Source organism: Macrotis lagotis, chromosome 4 (genome assembly GCF_037893015.1).
Source record: "Macrotis lagotis isolate mMagLag1 chromosome 4, bilby.v1.9.chrom.fasta, whole genome shotgun sequence".
Classification (NCBI taxonomy): Eukaryota; Metazoa; Chordata; class Mammalia; order Peramelemorphia; family Peramelidae; genus Macrotis; species Macrotis lagotis.
Genome location: NC_133661.1, coordinates 35,481,108 through 35,501,096, shown reverse-complemented (window position 1 = coordinate 35,501,096; position 19,989 = coordinate 35,481,108). Strand labels below are relative to the sequence as shown.

Sequence of the window (19,989 nt, the reverse complement as noted above, 5' to 3'; positions counted from 1 at the left end):
TGGTGGAAACATAAAACATGTTTATAAGTAAACATAACAAGGTGAATACTCCTAGCTGTGTGGCCTTGGGCAAGCCATTTAACCCCATTGCCTTGCAAAAAAAATATATAAAATCTAACAAGGTGAATACTGAGGGAGGAGAAACCACCAATGGCAGGAGAGGGAATCTTCTTCAAAACTTCATGGCACCTAAGTTGTCTTTTGTTTTGTTTTGTTTTGGCAAGACAATGGGGTTAAGTGACTTCCCCAAGGCCACACAGCTAGGTAAGTATTATGTGTCTGAGGTGGGATTTGAACTCAGGTCCTCCTGACTCCAGGGTCAGTGCTCTATCCACTGTGCCCCCTACGTGTCCTCTAAATTGGGTCTTGAAGGAAAACAAGGATCCTGAGAGGCAGAAATGAAGGAATGTTTTCCAGCCTCTTCTTTGCAAAGGGCTTATTCAAATACACAGAAATAGAAAATGGAATGCTGCATTCAAGGAATGGCCAATCGTCCAGTTTGGCTAAAATACAGTCTTCACGTGGATGAATGACACAAATCAAGGAGACAGTGCCACAGCTCTCTAGAGCCCCTCCTGTCATCTAGAGTGGGAGAACCCAGCTTTTCTTTATACCCTGTCCCAAGGAAGTCCTGAAAGGTACCTTGAACTCTGGCATTTGGATGATGACCGACATGGGCACAGTGACGATAGGGTTCTTGCGGTAGTCCATGGGCACAATGTTGGGTGCTAGCTCGTAGTACCGGGCATGTAACCTACAAAGCAACCACAAGATGGCGGCCTCAAATGATGAATTTAAGGTCCCATCATCCACTTAAGAGTTGAGTCTTCAGAGAGACCCATAGAGAAAACATGGTACCCAAAGTCATTGTCTGAAGAGCCGAAAGGGACTCCAGAGGCGACTACAATTAGCCCCCTCATTCTACATGAAAATATAGGATGCTCTGTGATATTTATAATTTAGGGAGCTTCAGATTAGCGGATTGTAGATCTCAAACATCTTCGAAGGTACTTGGGGTCATCTGGGTCCAATCTCTTTATTTTATAGATGAGAAAACAGCACTCCAAGAGCTCTCTGAAATAGTGAGCATCAGAGTCAGGATTTGAACCTGTGCTCTTTAATTTCAAAGCTAGTCCTCTTACTTTATAGAAAGATAAAGAGTTGCCTTAGAGAAGAGGTTCTTAACCTGGGTCCACAGATTCTTAGGATTTCAAGGAATCCATGTTCTCAAATGGGGAAAAATGGCTTCTTTCTTTTCAGCAATCTAACTGAAATTTAGTATTTCCTTCTATTATGAATGTAGGCAAAACATATAGCTCAGAGAAGAGGTTCATAGTTTCCTGAGTTAATGGGGTCTATGGCCCCAAAAAGGTGAAGTATCTTAAAGATTAAATCATAGATATAGTGTGAAGAGAGTCCTTAGACACCAACTAATTCAACCCTCTCATTTTAAAAATGAGAATAACAAGGTCACATAGATAGGAAGGGCCAGAAATGGGATTTGAACCCAGGTCTTCTTGACTCCAAATCTAGATCTCTATTCCCTATGGTGCCTTCTATCCAGCTTGGTCTCCTTTTGCCAAGGCTAGCTAAAGGCCAACAAGTTGGAAAGCTTTGAATTTGAAAGGGACCTTGGAGAAGGAAGGAAGGAAGGAAGGAAGGAAGGAAGGAAGGAAGGAAGGAAGGAAGGAAGGAAGGAAGGAAGGGAGGGAGGGAGGGAGGGAGGGAGGGAGGAGAGAGAAGGGGAGGAAGTGAAGGGGAAAGGGAAGGAGGGAGAGAGAGAGAGAGAGAGAGAGAGAGAGAGAGAGAGAGAGAGAGAGAGAGAGAGAGGTTATATATTTAGTTTCTGCTTCTGCAGCTTGGTCACTGGAATGTGAAATTGAACCCTGAAGACTGTGAGTCCAAGAGATGAGCCACCTCCTTCATATGTGCTGAGGAAGCAGCTCCTGGGCAGCCAGGGACAGACCCAGCCTGTACTCCATCAGTCTGTGAAACCCAGCCATTCCATTGCCAGGGATAACAAGAGGAGAACCACCAGGGACTGAGAAAAGGCTGCTGAGAGCTGGCTAACCCATTTCAGCAGTTAACCTTGGGTCCATTTGTGGTTTCTACCATAGATTCCCATCCTCCCCACATTCTCCTCATCCTTCAGGGACACATCACTTCTTCTTTTCATTCCTGCTGCCTTCCCCAATGATTCCAAATCCTGCTGGGAAATCCTCCTGCCTTAAGGCATCCACAACATCAGAGAAAGAACCAAGTCTAGAGAGCTCTGAGTTCAGGGTATCTGTGTTCAAATTCTTGCTTCCCCTCTGCCTTCCAGCAATACAGTGGGCACTGTGCCCCTGGGCAACAGTTTCTGCACCTATAAAATGAGGAGGCTGGACAGGAGGATCTCCAAGAACCCTTTCTACTCTATACCCTAAAATCTGGGGTCTGTCCACTGAACCCCAACCCCCTGGCTCATTCATTTCTTCACACAATCATCCTACAAGTATGTGCTCAGTGCATGACTTCTAGTATTATACTGCAGATCCTTCTTTAAGACAGGTTGGACAAGGTGGTCTCAGATCTCTGCCAGCTCTGACACTCAATGCTTCAGTGATTAAAGAGAAAATGCATTGGAAGATAGGCTAGGAGGCCAATATAGTGATCTGGGTGAGAAAGGATGAGATCTTCAACAAGAGAGGTTCAGTCTCATATCTGACACTCAGTGACTCCAATCTGCTGACCTTGGACAAGTCATTGAACTTTTGAAGCTCAGTTTCCTCATCTGTCAAATGAAGATGAAAAATCCTGTGCCCCAGGTTGATTTCCAAAAAAATAACATTATAGAAATGTGAGGTGTCATCCAGACTATATATCATCACCCCCCTCTGGTTCTTTGACTTCCTATCCAGCTCAGCCCAAGGAGTCAGACAGTGTTGATGAGAGCACATAGATGATAAGACTGAATCTGACCAAGCAAGGTAAATCCCATTCAGCAGATCCATCCCAGTTGGACAATTCCCAATTGAAGGGACCTCTTTCCACCCCTCTGACACACAAAGGAGAAGAACCTTCTAACATACTAGTCCATAAACTCTTCCTAGTGAAGTCTATTGCCTCAGGCCCCAGTGGACCACAGCCAGAGGACATGGTTCAGTTGGGGAAGCCATGAAAATTGTCAAGCTTTAGAAGGTTTAGAGAAAGTCAACCAGATTGGTGAAGGGCATGAGACCAAGTCATATATGCATCAGTGGAAGAACTGGGATTGTTTATCCTGAAGAAGAAATGAGTCAAGGAAGAGGGGACTTCAGTTATCTGGAAGGGCTGAGATGAAGAAAAGAAATTGGGCCCATTCCCTTTCACCCCAGAGGGCAGAACAGGAACAGGAAATCGCCAAGAAACCAACTTGGTTTCATGTTAGAAAATACATCCTAGCGATCAGAGCTAACCATGAGTGGAGTAAGCTGCTTGGGAAGGTTAGGAAGTGGGATTTTTCTCAAGAGAGATATTCAAGCAGAGGACCAGTGACCCTGATGGTAGAGAGTTCGAATCTTTGCTATCTGGGGTGGACAAGATGATCAATACAGCTCCTAACCCAAATTCTGTGCCCTTTGAACTCAACTAGTTCAACCTTCTACCCAATATAGGTATTCCCTCTATAGCATCCTTGTCAGAAAGTCTTCTAGCCTCTGCCTAAATGCTTCCAGTGGCAGGAAGCTCACTACCTTCTTAAGGTGTCCTGTTGGATGGCTTTAATTATTAGGTGTTCTTCCTTCTTTTGAGCCAAAATATGGGCTCTTTGTGATTTGAGGAAATCCCAGGTATGAGTTGCACAAGGTGGCCATTGACAGCCCTTGGAGTTTTGATGACTGTAGTGACTCCTGTCCTCTTACTGGCCCAAGATCTGCTCTAGGTGGCCCACAGTCTGTTACCTCTTCTGCAACAGTTCAGTGTCCACCCCAAATCTTCTTCTCACCAAACAAAACCTCCATAGCTGCTTCATCACTTCTTAGGGAGCAGCAAGGGTAACTGTAAAGGCATAAATCAGCAGCTGGGTGGTGCAGTGGTTAGAGCACCAGGGCTGGACTCAGGAAGACCTAAGTTCATATCCATCAGATAATAATTGAGTGTGTGTGTGTGTGTGTGTGTGAGAGAGAGAGAGAGAGAGAGAGAGAGAGAGAGAGAGAGCCTTACTATTGTGACCCTGGACAAGTCACTTAACCTCTGTCTGTCTTGGTTTCCTCAACTGGGAAATGGGAATAATAGCACCCATCTCTCAGGTTCTTATGAGGATCAAATGAGATAATAACTATAAACCACTTAACATAGTACCTGAGAAACAGTAGGTGCTTATTAAATGCTTATTCCCTTCCCTAAAGGGAATACTTAGAGCACAAAAGCTGGGTGGTATATTCATTTATGTCATTACAGTAATGATTTGTATTGGACCTGTGATGGAGACAGTGGTCATAGTGACTAAAGCACTAGATTTTGAGTCAAGAAGACCAGGTTCAAATACTGTCGCAGATTTCTACCAGTTGTATGACCTTGGGTAAGTCACCTACTCCTCTGGACCTCAGTTTCCTCAAATACAAAATGAAGTGGCGTACAACTTTTGCCAATGGCTCTGGAGGAGAGAAAGAAGCTGCCAACACTGCCCAATTTTTCCTCACTTAAATCAATTTTGTACACAAGTCAAGACATCCTTCTTGTGATGTCTTTGGTCCTCTTCAAAACAAAGGACCATAAGAAGCTCCAACCCTGGGGGCAGCTAGGTGGCACAGTGGATAAAGCACCGGCTTTGGAGTCAGGCATACCTGGGTTCAAATCTGGTCTCAGACACTTAATAATTACCTAGCTGTGTGGCCTTGGGCAAGCCACTTAACTCCATTTGCCTTGCAAAAACCTAAAAAAAAAAAAGCTCCAATCCATTGGCACTTTTTGATACAAATGTTTAGAGATAATTTTCTCTTTTTATCCCTTGCTCACAGTCTCCCTAAGTCACTGCCCAGTAGCAGAAGGAAGCATCTATCTCTGCCCCCAAAGTCATTGCCCCAGTTCCTCCAATCTAAGAAATGGTTCTGGTTCCAATAACCCAGTCTGGAAACAGTGGGACAAGAAAATAATGGCATGAGGAGACTGACTGAGCTCTCTGGAGGGTTTCTGCCAGTAGCTCACTGTCTACTGAAGAGGCTACCTGCCTCATCTTGCCCCTCTACCACCAGTTTTACTGCATTTGGATTGATTTGGGATTGGAAAAGTCTGACAATAATTCCCAAATGAGGGAAGGAATCAACCACAGAAGCCCCCAATGAGAAGGGACCAAGCAGATGCTTTTAGAGGTAGGAGAAATTTATATTATTAACATATAATTGAGATATTAATGTCACAGACCCCTTGGCCATGTGAAGAAGCCCCTTTCAGAATGTTTTTAAATTCTAAAGAAAAATGAATAAGATTACATAGAGAGCAATTGTAATGAAATAGTTATCCAAATATTTAAAAAAAATTCATGGACTCCCAGGTTAAAAATTTCTGACTATATTAACTATTAACTTTTAACTTCTTGGACAATTTGTCTATACAGAATAAATCTAAATACAGAGTATTCTCGTTCTCAGTTATTTTTTAGATGAAGTAATGAAGGAGGGCCACATGGACACTAAGATAATAGCCTCAGAACCAAAAGATACTAGATAGTTGAACCCCTTCTTTTTACAAATGAGGAAACTGAGGTACAGAGATAAATGTCCTTGAAGCAGTAACTGGCCAGGCTAGGATTTGAATTCAGGTCCTTGGACATCTAATTCAGTGTCCTTTCCACTGCACCATTTGAAGTCGTCTTACTGGTCCAAAGCCCTTCTAGGTAAGTGTAAGATGCTATTTATTCCAACCTGACAAGAAATGCCCTCACCAAAGTTCTGGAAAAGTGGTTATCTTGCCTTCTGTATAAGACATCCAGGCATGGAAAATTAATTTGTTGTTCCCTGAAGCAGTCCATCCATCTGGTGGAGAGTTCAAAAATCTCAGACATATTTTACTTCCATCAATTGGTAATCTGCCCCTGCACTATCTATCTATTATTATTTCTTCCTTTGGGGGCTGAGCAGACCTTACTCAAGATAGCCCTTAAAAGGATTGATGATCATAATCATGTCTTTTCACACCCTCACCCTGACCCGGTATTTTCTTCTTTTCCATACTCCACATATCCCATTCCCTTCAATCAGTCTTCACAGGGCAAAGCAAGCTTATTTGGACATGCTGTAGTTAGTGGTCCTAAGAAGACAATCCAGGAATCCAGTTGTAGTCAGATCAAGATGGAGCATGGTCAAGTCCCTCATTGTAGACATTTACAGCCAGGGGTTGCATTTGGTGTTTTAATCCGTATTTACTTTGCCAGTTCCCAAAGGTCACAGTTCTTCTCCCCACAAATTCTCATGTAGCCACATCTCTCAAATACCTCTTGGAGCTAGGTCCCGTAGATACTACTCCAAATTTTTTTGTCTACCTCCCCAAAAAACATTTCATTACTTTGGAAAATGTCCCTCTTCTTTTGCCAGTAGTTAACTTATCAGTAACTTATTTTAAAAAATTTTTTTCTCAGTTTAATTTTTTTTCTTGGAAGTGGTTATTCTTGGCCTCTTTTCCTCATCTCTCTCTTACCTTAACCTTAGGGGTTGTCTCAGTCAAACTGTGACCTGGGAAATAATTAACTTAAAAGAGTCAAGGTTTCCTATTGCATCTGGCGCCATCTCCAGTCATCTTGATCCATATCTGCCCACTGGACCCAGATGACTCTGGAGGAGAAAGTGAGGCTGGGGACTTTGCCCCACTCACTGAAATCCATCATCACCTCCCTGATGTCATAGTTTTCTTCCAGAATGAAGGACTAACATCAATCAATCAATCAATCAGTTGCCAAGAGATGCCTATGACATAAAGAGGGTAAATGACTACAATGTGTCAGAGGCAAGACGTGAAACCCAGATTTTCCTTTTCTTCCTTTAAGACCTCTGCAGAGGGGCAGTAGCACAGTGGATAGAGCAACAGCCCTGGAGTCAGAAGGACTTGAGTTCAAATCCAGTCTCAAACACTTAATAATTGCCTAGCGGTGTGACCTTGGGCAAGTCACTTAAACCCATTGCCTTAAATAAATAAAATAATTTTAAAAACATAAAATAAAAATTAAATAAAAAAGACCTCTGCAGAAGGAGCACCGCCCCCTAACTTGAAGCTTGTGTCAATCCTCAGCTGCTTATTTACTGCCCTCCTTTCCAGACTACCTTATATTTAGTGAGAATGAGAATACTCTGTATTTAGATTTATTCTGTATGCACAAGTTGCCCAAGAAGTCAAGGTTAAACTTAGTGCAATTTAAAGTTTTAATCGCTTAAAGATGCACTAAGACTTTAGGGACATTCTCTTTTTCCCTTCCCCTTCCCTTCCACATTAGAATGTCAACTATCCCTAGTGCAGAGATTCCTTCATTCTTTGTATTTATATTCTAAGCAGAGTCCCTGGATCATAGTAGGCATTTAAAAAAATTCTTATTGAATGATTCCAGGATTGACCCTCTATTTACTGTGCCACACCTCCTTTCACCCTCATTTTAAAGGTGAGGAAACTGAGGCTTGGGAGAGGAAATAGGATCTAACCAGTAAGTGGCAGCCAGTAAGAGAATCCAAACCCCACTATGCTGCTTTCTATGCAGCTCCAATTTCAGGAATGGGATTTCACTATTGGCAAAAACTTGAAGGCAGGTTGGCATCTTCTCTGAAACTTGGCATCTTTTAGTATTGCCCAGAGTACCAAGAGGGTGACATTTCCTGGGTCCAGTCACTATGAGTCAAAGCGAGCCTTGAATTTAGATCTTCCTGGTTCATGATACATCGCCCCGTGATAATACAATGCTATTCTTTTTATTGTTTTCCCTGCACTTGGATAGGTCCCATCTATCTATCTGCTGATGGGCTGTCTGATTACAAAAGGATCATTTTTTTGCCCGTGGACCTTCACCAAGTCCATAGGCTTGTCTATATACAAATACACACCCACTACTTCTGGACTGCTGATAGTAAATCATCTGATAGTTTTTTCAGGTGTGTCTACTCAGGCTTCCTTCCTCAACCCCAAGAACATTTTTAGTAAAACAGACACACCTTTAAGGAGACCTGATATCTCCTATGATACTTTCATGTATGGCTTGTGTCTCTGGAGGATTCCTCAGACCTCTAGCCCAGGCCTCTAAAAAGAGTGGTCTCCAATTCACCAACTGACTTGTCTACCTTTCAAGTTGGCCATCTTCAAAGACTAAGAGCTAAGGGGACTCACTTATCCCTGTCTGGGTCACCTGCCAAATTTTCCTCCTCATTTTGTTGGAGAGATAAAAGCAGATCAGGTGGCAGGAAAGATCAAACTTATTATCAGGATGGAGACTTGTCTGCTGAGAAATTTAATCGACTGAACATAGAGCAGCCCCAGAGAGCTGGCATGGCCCAGCCAATCAATCACTGAGACCTGATTTGGTCATGTACCCCAATCTGCATGACAGATCTGGAACACATGGGATACTTCAGCTAAAATATTTCTAAATTATCTGATTGTACCAAGATCCCTCCCCCTACCCACCTACAATCTTCAATGACTATCATCTCTGTGATGAGATTTTTAAAAGATCCTTTCCTTAGCATTTAAGGGTCCTCATGATCTGGGGATTATTCTCCTAATCTTACTTCCCATTTTTCCCTTTATTCATTCTCCACTTCAACCAAAATGGTCTCCCAACAAATCCTAAATCCTCACCAACTAGGGCTCCTTTAACCTATACTGGCTAATTGCACTGTAGCCAGCAATTAAAACAATAATTCATCCCATGTCAAACACTGTGCTTTACAATTATTATCTCATTTGATTCACAGAACAACCCTATTATTAGCCCCATTTTACAGAAAAGGAAACTGAGGCAGACAAGTTAATTGACCTGTCCAGAGTCACATAGCCAATAAGTGTCTGAGGTTGGATATGAAAGTAAGTCTCTCTGATGCTAAGCCAAGGACTCTAACCAGTATCAGAAACAGTTGTCCCAAATTATGAATCTGGGGTAACCATGAAAGGTGGTCTCAAGGACAACTGATGATCTTCATGGTGCCCCTTTCCCCCATCACATATATTCCCAACCCACTCCACAGATGAGCCAACCCATCCAGTTTGACCACTTAATATGAGTCCTTGAAATATAATTAAGGGCTTTGCTGGGCAGACTCAAAAGAAAAAAAATCTCAATAGCCAAGAATTTCAAAGAAACTTTTTGAGACACATATGACCAGATTTGTTGTTGTCATTCAGTTGTGTCTAACTTTTCTTGATCCCATTTTGTGATGTTTTTTTGGCAAAGATACTGGAGTGGTTTGCTATTTCCTTCTCTTGCTCATTTTACAAATGAGGACACTGAGGCAAACAGGGTGAAGTGACTTGCCCAGAGTCACACGGCTAGTAAGTGTCTGAACTCATACAGATTTGAACTCAGACCCAGAACTATCTCCATTCACCACCCAACTGCCCATTATGGCCAGATGTACACAGCAGCTCCTGGAAATGTGTTCACAAACTCATTCCTAAAGTCCATTGAAAGGGGTGCTCTCTGGTTAGACATGTGTATTTGATTGCTTTCTGTCAGGAGGAGGGGGAGGGAAGGGAGGGAGGGAGAAAACCTTGCAAAATACAATTATTGATAACTACCATTGCATGTAGTTGGAAAAAAATAAATTAAATATTAATACTCTTTAAAAAAAAAGAAAGGGATGCCCTCTGTTTGTAGATGTATATAGCCTATATTAGATTGCTTTCTGTCAGGGGAAGAGAAAGGAAGGGAGGGAGGGAGAAAAATGTGAAATTCAAAACCTTGCAAAAAATAATTATTGATAACTTCTATTGCATGTATTTGGAAAAAATAAATTAATTAAATATTAATACTCTATTAAGGGGCTGCTAGGTGGCACAGTGGAAAGAGCACCAGCCTTGGAGTCAGAAGTACCTGAGCTCAAATCCGCCCTCAGACACTTAATATTTGCCTAGCTGTGTGTCCTTGGGCAAGTCACTTAACCCCATTGCCTAAAATACAAAAAAAAACCACAAAAAAATACTCTATTAAAAAAAAGAAAGGGATGCTTCCAGAGTATTGGTAGAGGAAGAGATGGTGGGGGAAATACAGGTAATGTAAAAAACAAAAAGCATCCATAAAAATCCACTTTCAAAGGAAATAAAAAGTAAAGAAACTCTAACTGAATTTAATTAATTTATTTACTTAGTTAATGAAATTAATTGATCTGGATCCTGAAAAAAGATGAGGCAATACAAAGTCTTCCTCTTGGTAATGAAGTATACTTTGGCCACAAAATATTGCCTACATTATTAGACCACAGGTTTTGCTCAACTGGTTTTCTTTGTTACATAAGGAAAGTTTTAATGTGAGGAAGTTGAAAACATCTAAAAATAGCTGGGATCAAAAGAAAAAGAAACAAATAAAACTTTTAAAGTCTCCCAGCTAAAGGCAGAAACCAAAGTTGAGAAATGTTTGTAAATAAAAGAGATTTACTTGATCACTTCTTACAGGATAGTACAGTAACTCTGGAATTAGAAAACCTGGGTTCAAATCCTGTCTTAAATTAAAGCACACTTGAGTGTAACCCTGGGTAAGTCATCACACCACTTTCTTGGGGTGCTATTTTTCCCATCAGTAAAGAAGAGGGGAGTTGAACTATGGCCTCCTGAGGTCCCTTCCAGTCCTAATCTATCTCTGTTTCCCCCTTAGAAGAAAAAAAATGGTGATGCTGCTGAATGTGCTGGCCTGCCATACCGCTTCTCCCCACTAGGGATCAGGAGCACAGAGAAAATAATATGGTGGGATAATGGGAAGAATTTTAGAGACTGACCCTTTGGTGTGCCCTTGGACAAGTCACCTGCACCCAAATTTCCTTATCTGTAAAATGAGGAGGGCGAGTTAAATCAGGGATGGCAAATGCTGCAATGGTCCGTGAACCAGAACAAAATGTACTTGGGAACTATTTAACAAAATAAATAAAAATACCACAAAACATGGATAGAACATCAGGTCTGGAATCAGGAAGACCTGAGTTCAAATCTGCCCTCAGATACTTACTAGTTGTGTAAGACCCTGGGCAAGTCACTTAATATCAGTTTCCCCATCTGAAAAATGGAGAAAATAATTATAGCTATCTTCTAGTGTTGTTGCGAGAATCAAATGATACAATAATTGTAAAACAGCATAGGCATTATATAAATGTTGGCTATTATTATTATGGTTAATGTTAATATGTGATTTTCTAAGTTGATATGCTATTTTTACAGGTTATTTAGTGTCATCCCCTCCTCATTTTTATTTGAGTTTGATACCACTAGGCTAAATAATCTGAAATTTCTCTCCAAGCTCTAAATTTATCCTTTATGAAGTCTCAAGACAGGTGGGCTAAGGGAGGAGAGACCCTCTTCTAGAGAAAGAATCACAGCATCTTAACTTACCTAGACCAATACCTACCTGAATAAGAATCCTCTCTACAATGGACCAGACAAGTCTGACCACTGTCTCCAAGAGATGAAGACTATTCCCTGTCTGAGGCAGGCAGAAGTATATTGATAAGGGCCAACTTAGTCATTGTCATTCATTTGCATTCAATTTGAGACATTTATTAAGTCTTCTGCCCACAGAGTACACTGCACTCATGCTACTGCTATTAATAATATTCTCATAGAGTCTTAGAGTTAGCCAAGTACTTTCTGCACATGGGGAGGGGGTAGTATAGCATAGTAAATGGAATCAAAACGTCAATTATGTGATCTCAGGCAAGTCACCACATCCCTGGACTTCCATTTCCTCATTTGTAAAATCGATTACCAATGGACTCTGAGCCTGGGGGGGGGGGGGGGGCAGTCAGCCACCAAGCATGAGTTCAAAAAGAGTGCTGAGCTTTGCAATTGGAAGATTTGAGTCTGATACTTTGGGTTAAGACTTCAACAAGCATTTATTTATTAAGTGTTTATTGTATACCAGAAACTGGCTAGGCATGGGACAATAAGGTCACTGCCTTCAGAGAACTTGAACTTATATTCTAATGGGGGAAGACAACCCCCTAGCTGAAAGCCAGGAGAAGAGATGGAGACGTGGCCATGTAGAGACTCTGGAGAAGGAAGAGTGCCAGGTGGACCCAACTGGTTTGGGCATCCTCCTTATTAGTTCTAGCCTAGACGATTTGGGACCAGTCAAAAAGCCTGTCTGGGGCCTCCGAATCCTCAACCACGAGATGGTATGGTTGACTTGGATGACCTTGGAGGTCCTTCCAGTCGTTCATCTCATGACGCTGTTCTGAGTTATCCCTTCCCAAGAAAAATGAGAACTGAGAAATTTGTGTCTGCAAAGGGAAAGAGCAACTAAGGGATCTTCTAGAGAGCCTTCTTGGAGAAGACCCACAAACAATGAAGTACAGAGTTCAGAAAGGCAGAGAGAGCCTGGCAATGGCAAAGCTTTTCTGAGCCAAATCACAGGCAGCCCTTGCTACCTCATCAAGGAGAAAGCAAATGCCGGAGATTCTACAGCTGTTTTCTTGGCTTTTAGTGCTATCTGATATTCCAGCTGGAAGAAAGAGATTCAGAGGAGCCAAAAACAAGGTGAAATTTCCTGTCATTTCCCAATTCTGACAAGCCTCTTATGATAGATACAATCTTTACCTTTGCAGCATATTTGAAAATTAACTTCAGTTATGGGAGTCATAACAAGCACAGCTCACTTCTAGCCCACAGGACTTCTGTGAATATTCAGGAAGAAAAACAATAAATTCTGGGGTCACTGTGAATTCTGGAGGCTCTCCTTACTTCCTATGCATATGACCCTAAATAGGCCCCTTCCCCTCACTGGTCATCAGTTTATTGTTCTGTAAAATGAGGGATTTGGACTATAGATCATCTCTATGACTCCTTCCAACTCTAAATCCTATAATTCTGTGGTCTTTAATGGTGTTTAGAGAATGTCCCTAGAATCTGAGTAAGAGGGTAGCCACACATTAGCCACAATAATATTCAACACATTTTATTATGTGATACATGTTCCTGGTGTGGAAACTCCTTCCCCCAATGTGGGTCCTGAGATCATCTATCTGGAGCTAGAAGGGACCTTGGGGATCATAGAGGTCACGCAGACAGAGGGCATCATTGGTAGTATTTGAATTCTTGAGCCAGGGCCTTTTCCACCAAACCACTCACGCTGCCTTTCAGAAATGAGTCAATTATTAGAGACAAGTTCAAAGCGTGTTCAAGTCAGAAGAGCCCCAAATTCTAATTAGACTTCAGATTTGAAGCCAATCAAAGGGAAAATGATAACTAATACTAAAAGTGACTTTGGGAGAGGAATGGATACCTCAGATGTGACCTTCTGGCAGTGAGCGAACATTTCGTAAATTCTTACTATATACTTGTGTTAACTATACGACAAAAACACTGTCCCATTTGCTTTCAAGGAGTTGAGATTCTCCTGGCTGGAGGAGATAACATATAGACAGTTATGTACATACAGCATGGATCAAATCAAAATAGAAGGTGATCTCCAAGGGAAGGTGCTAATGATGGGAAACTCAGAGAGATCCCCCATGGAAGGTGGGGCTTGAACTGAGCTTTGAAGAGAGCCAAGAAAGCCAGGAGGTAGAAGTAAGGGGGCAGGGGTGATGAGCACAGTCATAGTCCCTGTATCAGATGATTTTGCCTAATCATTTTTCTTCGTCAAAGGGCAAAGTTCAGTGTGGGAGGGATGATGAAGAAAAGAAGAGGAAAATATAGGAATCAGTTCTAGAATATCAGGTCACAGAGGAGGTGTGCTGGGCTGAGGAGCCCAGGGATGTAAGAAACACAGGATTATCAGATGGGCTCTTGCATTTTAGCCACAGAACTGACTCAGGGTCAGGGTGATCTAGTAGGAAGAGAGGACAACCAGGTCTGAAATTCCCTGAGCAAGTCACCTCTCTGTACCTCAATTTCTTCATCTGTAAAATAGGAATGATGCTAGCAACAAACTCAGAAAGTTTTCCTAAGGATCAAATGGGATAACACATGCAAAGTATTTTGTGAACCCTAAAGCTCTGAGTCTCATTAATTATTGCAGCATCACAGAGAGAGTGACTACTTAGAGTCGATTTGGGGGATACTAGGAAAATCTTTTGGCCCCTGAAAATTACTCCACCAGCTAGTTACAGATTTCATTTCTGTACCCAGATTCTTTTCCCTGCTTTGTGCTTCTGCAATGACTTGGAACCTCTCCCATGACCAAATCTAGCTCTCAGAACTAGAAATTCTTTGTGGCAACTTAGAGATTACCTAGGTCAATCTCCTCATTTTAAGGTGGGGAAACCGAGATAAGAAAGGGAAAGTCATGAGCCCAAAAGGCACACAATGAATTAGTGACAGAGACCTAAACTAGGAGCTGAGACCCAGGTTCCCATCCCATCATCTACCCATATGACCTTAGAAAAATTCTATCAATTTTTTGGACCTCTATGTCCTCATTTGTCAAATGGAAAGAGGAATATTTACACTAACCTACTTCACCTGGATGCTGCAAGCATCAACTAGGGACAAAACCCTTTGCAATTGTAACTAGAATAGCTGTTCTGACCCAGATCAAGGACCAAGGAGGCAGTTTGAGTCCTACATTTTCCTGGCCCTGGATCCAAGAAAGAGAATCCTCTCTTTTCCCAGCTTGGAAGGAAAAGGATAGATGGGATCCCTGGGCTTTCCCAGTACCAGGTGAGTAAGACATCCAGTATCCTGCCAGTAACCAGATACCACATGACCCCGAAAAAGAGAACAGACAAGAGAACAATCTCCTTACTTGAGGATGTCATTCCGATTGAAGAAGGAACAGTCCTGTTAAAGGGGGAAAAAAATCTGAGTAAGTTGGCAGCTTTCAATTAATTGAGTATTCATATAACATTTTTAAGTTTTAAGAAACACTTTACACAGATTATCTCATTGGATCTTTGAAACAACCATAATTACAAATATGGAAACTGAAGCTGACACTGGTTAAAAGACTTGTCCAGAGCTACACAGTTAGACAGTGTCTGAGGTTGAATTTGAATTCAGGTCCTCCTATGATGATCCTTAGTAGCCCTTTCCTAGATAGGACAGATGGTCAGAACCAAGAAGTATTTCTTACATACATTGGGATAAAGTTAGGGGAAATAGAGCTGAATGACTTTTTTTTCTCAATATTAAATGCCACAGAGGTTACACCTATGGTACCCAATTCACCAAGTGGTAAAACTTGAGTTTTTCTCTTTCACCCCACAGAATAAAACCTTAAGAACTAGGAATGTGGTGACTCTCAATCTGTGATGATTAAGTCTGTTGGACCATCATAACTGGGAAGGCCTTTAGAAGAGAAAACTGAGGGCAGCTAGGTGGCACAGGGTGGCTAGGTGGCACAGTGGATAAAGCACCAGCCTTGGAGTCAGGAGTACCTGGGTTCAAATCCGGTCTCAGACGCTTAATAATTACCTAGCTGTGTGGCCTTGGGCAAGCCACTTAATCCCATCTGCCTTGCAAAAACCTAAAAAAAAAAAAAAAAAAAAAAGGAAAAACTGAGGACCAGAGAAAAAGTATGGCCTGTTCATGGTTATACCACTAGAGATGAGAAGACATGGAGACAGAGGACTTGGTTTCAAATCCCACTTCTGACCCCACTATCTGAGAGAACTTGGGCAAGTCTTTAATCCCAACATGGTTTATACATAAAATAAGATGTCTAAACTAAACAGTCTTTGAGGGTTTCTTTCAGCTCAAAATCTGTGATCTCACATCCTTCTTATTCCCAGGACAGTGCTCTTCTCAGCTATCCCCAAAAAAACAAAGACAAAGGGAACAAAAGATGAATACTGAACAAATTAATGTTATCCCAAGGATAATAGCTAAGGTAATTAAGTAAGCAAGGTGTCCTAATTGATGGTTTGAGGTCTTCTAGAACTCCCTCTCATTCTCTGGAGAATTTTTTTAAAGGGCACTTGGTAATCCTAGAGGATAGAAGCGTGCCCTGCTCATCCTCTTAGGTTTCATTTACTCAGAGCTCAAATATCCCAGTTCCCTGGCCTTTCCTCATACATGACCAACTGGCAGATAGGGTAGCAAGAATCTGATAACTGGGCCTGAGACCAGATGGTGCCTCTAGCTCATATTGTCTAAAGAAGTCCAACTTCAGCAGTTAACTCTTTGTTTACTCTACCACAGTAAGGCCCATATTTGACATTCCCTCAGTGTTTAGTATATAATAGGCACTTAATAAATGCTCACTGAATGAGTAGTCATGCTGCCATCGTCTGTCCACACAAGGGATATTAAGAACAAGAAGCAGCATCATGGTACATCAGAAAGAGCCCTGGCTCTGAAGGGGGAGGACCTTTACTTAAGTCCTTACTTATTACAAAGTCATTGTGTGACTTTGGGAAGATACTCCACCATCTTGGTTTTTTCAGCTACAAGTGCAAGGACGCAATGAGATGATCTCTGATGTCCTGTCGACTTCTAGATTTTTGGTCCTGAACAAGGGTTGTTGCTCCTCTTCCTCTGTGCTTTGACCCACTCTGTTCTGTATCCCTGCAATATCTTCCCTGGATTACCTATATTTTATCATGCAATTCAAATGTCTGAAAAAATATGGCTCATACTATACCTCGTCCATTCCTTCTTTTCCAAGAGATGAGGAACTGGTTACTATATCCTCCACTAGAGTCCTTAAATCTTTGAAAGGTCTTTTTTTAAATATCATTGCAAAGTCCAACTCAATTGCCTCCCCGTCCTTCCCTGAACCCCCCTCAGTCTTTAAGAATTTCCTTCCTCAGGGATGTGGGAAATCTGGGACACTAATGCATTGTTGGTGGAACTGTGAATTCATCCAACCTTTCTGGAGAGCAATTTGGAATTATGCCCGAAGGGCAATAAAAATGTGCATACCCTTTGATCCAGCAATACCACTACTGGGTCTATACCCTAAAGAGGTCATGAAAAAAGGGTAAAAACATCACTTGTACAAAAATATTCATAGCAGCTCTGTTTGTGGTGGCAAAGAATTGAAATTAAGTGAATGTCCTTCAATTGGGGAATGGCTGAACAAATTGTGGTATATATAATATATATGTGTGTATATATATATATATATATATATATGTATATCATAATAGCAACATGGGGTTGATGATCAATCTTAATGGACTTGCATTCCATCAGTACAACAATCAGGGACAATTTGGGGCTGTCTACAATGGAGAATACTATCTGTATCCAGAGAAAGAATTGTGGAATTTGAACAAAGACCAAAGACTATTATCTTTAATTTAAAAAAAAACCCATTATCTTATTATATAATTTTGCTGTCTCTTATATTTTATTTTTTTCCCTTAAGGATATGATCTCTTTCTCATCACATTCAATTTATATCAATGTATAGCATGGAAACAATGTAAAGGGGGCAGCTAGGTGGCATAGTGGATAAAGCACCGGCCCTGGAGTCAGGAGTACCTGAGTTCAAATCCGGTCTCAGACACTTAGTAATTACCTAGCTGTGTGGCCTTGGGCAAGCCACTTAACACCGTTTGCCTTGCAAAAAAAAAAAAAACAATGCAAAGACTATCAAACTTCTGTGGGGGTTGGGTAGAGGGAAGCGAAATTAGGGGAAAAATTATGAAATTAAAAAATAAATTTAAAAAATAAAAATTTTAAAAAAAGAATCTCCTTCCTCAAATCCCATGTAGCATTTCTGTTTTATGCCTCTCTGATGCTTCTAAAGTGTATTGTTATGTAGTTATTGTCACCTATTTTTATGTCTTATTGTCCCACTAGGTTGTAAGCTATATCAGCAATGACCATGTCTCATATAAAGATTATGACTCCACCAGCACCTCATAGAGTCCTGCACACACTGTGATGACTTAATAAATGTCTTTTGAATGAATAAAGACCAGGTTAGACTACAACAGGAAACATTCTCAGGAAAATGAAACCATCACTTTTAAAAGTACATTTTCCAACTCATTTTTTAATCATCGATTAAAATCACTTCTTACTTTAAAGTCTCCTCATTATCATAAAATTTTATCATCCTAGATCTGAGATTAGAAAGAACTTCTCAGCCATTTAGTCCAACTCTTCTCAAACTTTTGGTCTCAGGATCTCTTAACACTCAAAAACTTATTGAAGACTCCTCGTGCCTCCCTTGCAAAGAACTTTTATTTATGTGGGGTTTTCTATTGATATTAACCATATTACAAATGAAAATATCTTGGTATTATTATAAACATAGCTTTGACTTAGTGAACCCCCTGAAAGGGTTTTGGGGAAACCCAAGGATTCCTGGGTCACACTTTGAAAACCACAGATCTGGTCAAACCTCCTGATTTTATAGATGAGAAAGGCTGAAGCAAAGAGGGTCATATAGGTGAAAAGCCTCTAGATCCTCTAACTTCATCATAATGACCCTGAGCACTGAAAGGCAGTGACAACAATGAGGACGAGTTTGGGAAGGTTCTTCTCAACAAATGTGTGGATGAAGGATGGAATTAGGTATTTTTTATCTGGGATTGGCCTGGCTAAATATAAAAAAAAACTCTTGTCCTAAAGTTGATATATGGAGATGGATTATTTTTGGCCTAGGCAACTCTTGAAGACCATCTTCTGACAAATTATATTATTTAGAGCTGGAAGGGATTTTACAGATTACAAATTATTTGCATATATATATGTACACATATGTGTATTTGCATGTATACATGTGTATGTGTGCCTGATGAGTCTATATAATTCTACAATATATTTATATGTGTATATTACAATCTCATCTTTTCATTTTGTAGATAAACTGAAGCCCAGAAAAGTGACTTGTCCAAGATCATGTCATAAGAAGCAAAACTCAAGACTCAAGAACTCTAACTCCAAATTGAGTACTTTTTTTCTATACAATACTGTCATGGCAAAGATTCAATCCATATGAGCAGAGGGAGTTCCCACAAAAGCCTCTAAAGTAGAGGCATCACATACATGTCAAATACACTCCTGAGGGGTGACTAGATGGCACAGTGGATAGAGCACTGGCCCTGGAATCAGTAGTACCTGAGTTCAAATCCAGCCTCAGACACTTAATAGTTACCTAGCTGTGTGGCCTTGGGCAAGCCACTTAACCCCATTGCCTTGCCAAGAAGAAGGAGGAGGAGGAGGAGGAGGAGGAGGAGGAGGAGCAAAGGAGCAGGTTTGAAGAAAAATTCCTTGAAGGATGAGTGTTGGATGAGGAGGACAGATCTGGCTGGCAGTCCATAAATTTGTGTGGAAGGGATAACTTCCCCCTCCCCTATCCTTTATCCTCTGGGCTATGGAAAGAACATGGAGATGATTCTTGGGGAGGACTATTTTATGGAATATCCCATAGTTTTCAAACAAGGTGGCTTATGTTAATGGAAAGAACACTAGATACAATGTCAGAGGACCCAAATACATTTCTCAGCTTTGCCATTTATAAAATCACAAAATTCAGAGTTGGGAAAGTCTAATCCACCAACTCACTGTCTTTCACTGTACAATGAAAGAATTCAATTTTAGATGCTGTGATTATCCTAAGTATATCCCACTTTTATCTCCTTTGATGCTCACAGTACCCCTGTGAAGGAAGGAGGGCAAATGTTCTTTTTCCATGTGTCAGATGAGGAAGGAAGGAAGGAAGGAAGGGGAGGGAGGGAGGGAAGGAGAGAAAAAGGGAAGGAGGAATTTTGTTCTTTGAGATTATGCCAAGGCTGCTTCAGGGAATCCCCAGTGCCCTGGCTTCAGTTTGCTTTTCTCCTGCCAGAGGAGTCTGGGCAGCTGAGCTGCTTGTGCTCAGATCCCAGAGCCCTTCCCCAGACAGCAGTCTCCAAGTCCATCCTAGTAAGGGGTCTGGTCTGTCTGACAGAGGGGACAATC

General features: G+C 41.3%; 1 protein-coding gene across 1 annotated transcript in view; it reads right to left on the bottom strand.

The window, feature by feature from the left end:
- Positions 1-19,989, bottom strand: part of CIB2 (calcium and integrin binding family member 2) — a 33,388-nt gene that overhangs the window by 6,822 nt on the left and 6,577 nt on the right. The window contains exons 2-3 of the mRNA XM_074236318.1: positions 14,882-14,916; positions 643-754 (exon numbers count right to left, since the gene is read on the bottom strand). Coding sequence (XP_074092419.1) covers positions 643-754; positions 14,882-14,916 — 147 coding nt within the window. The remainder of the gene's footprint in view (positions 1-642; positions 755-14,881; positions 14,917-19,989) is intronic.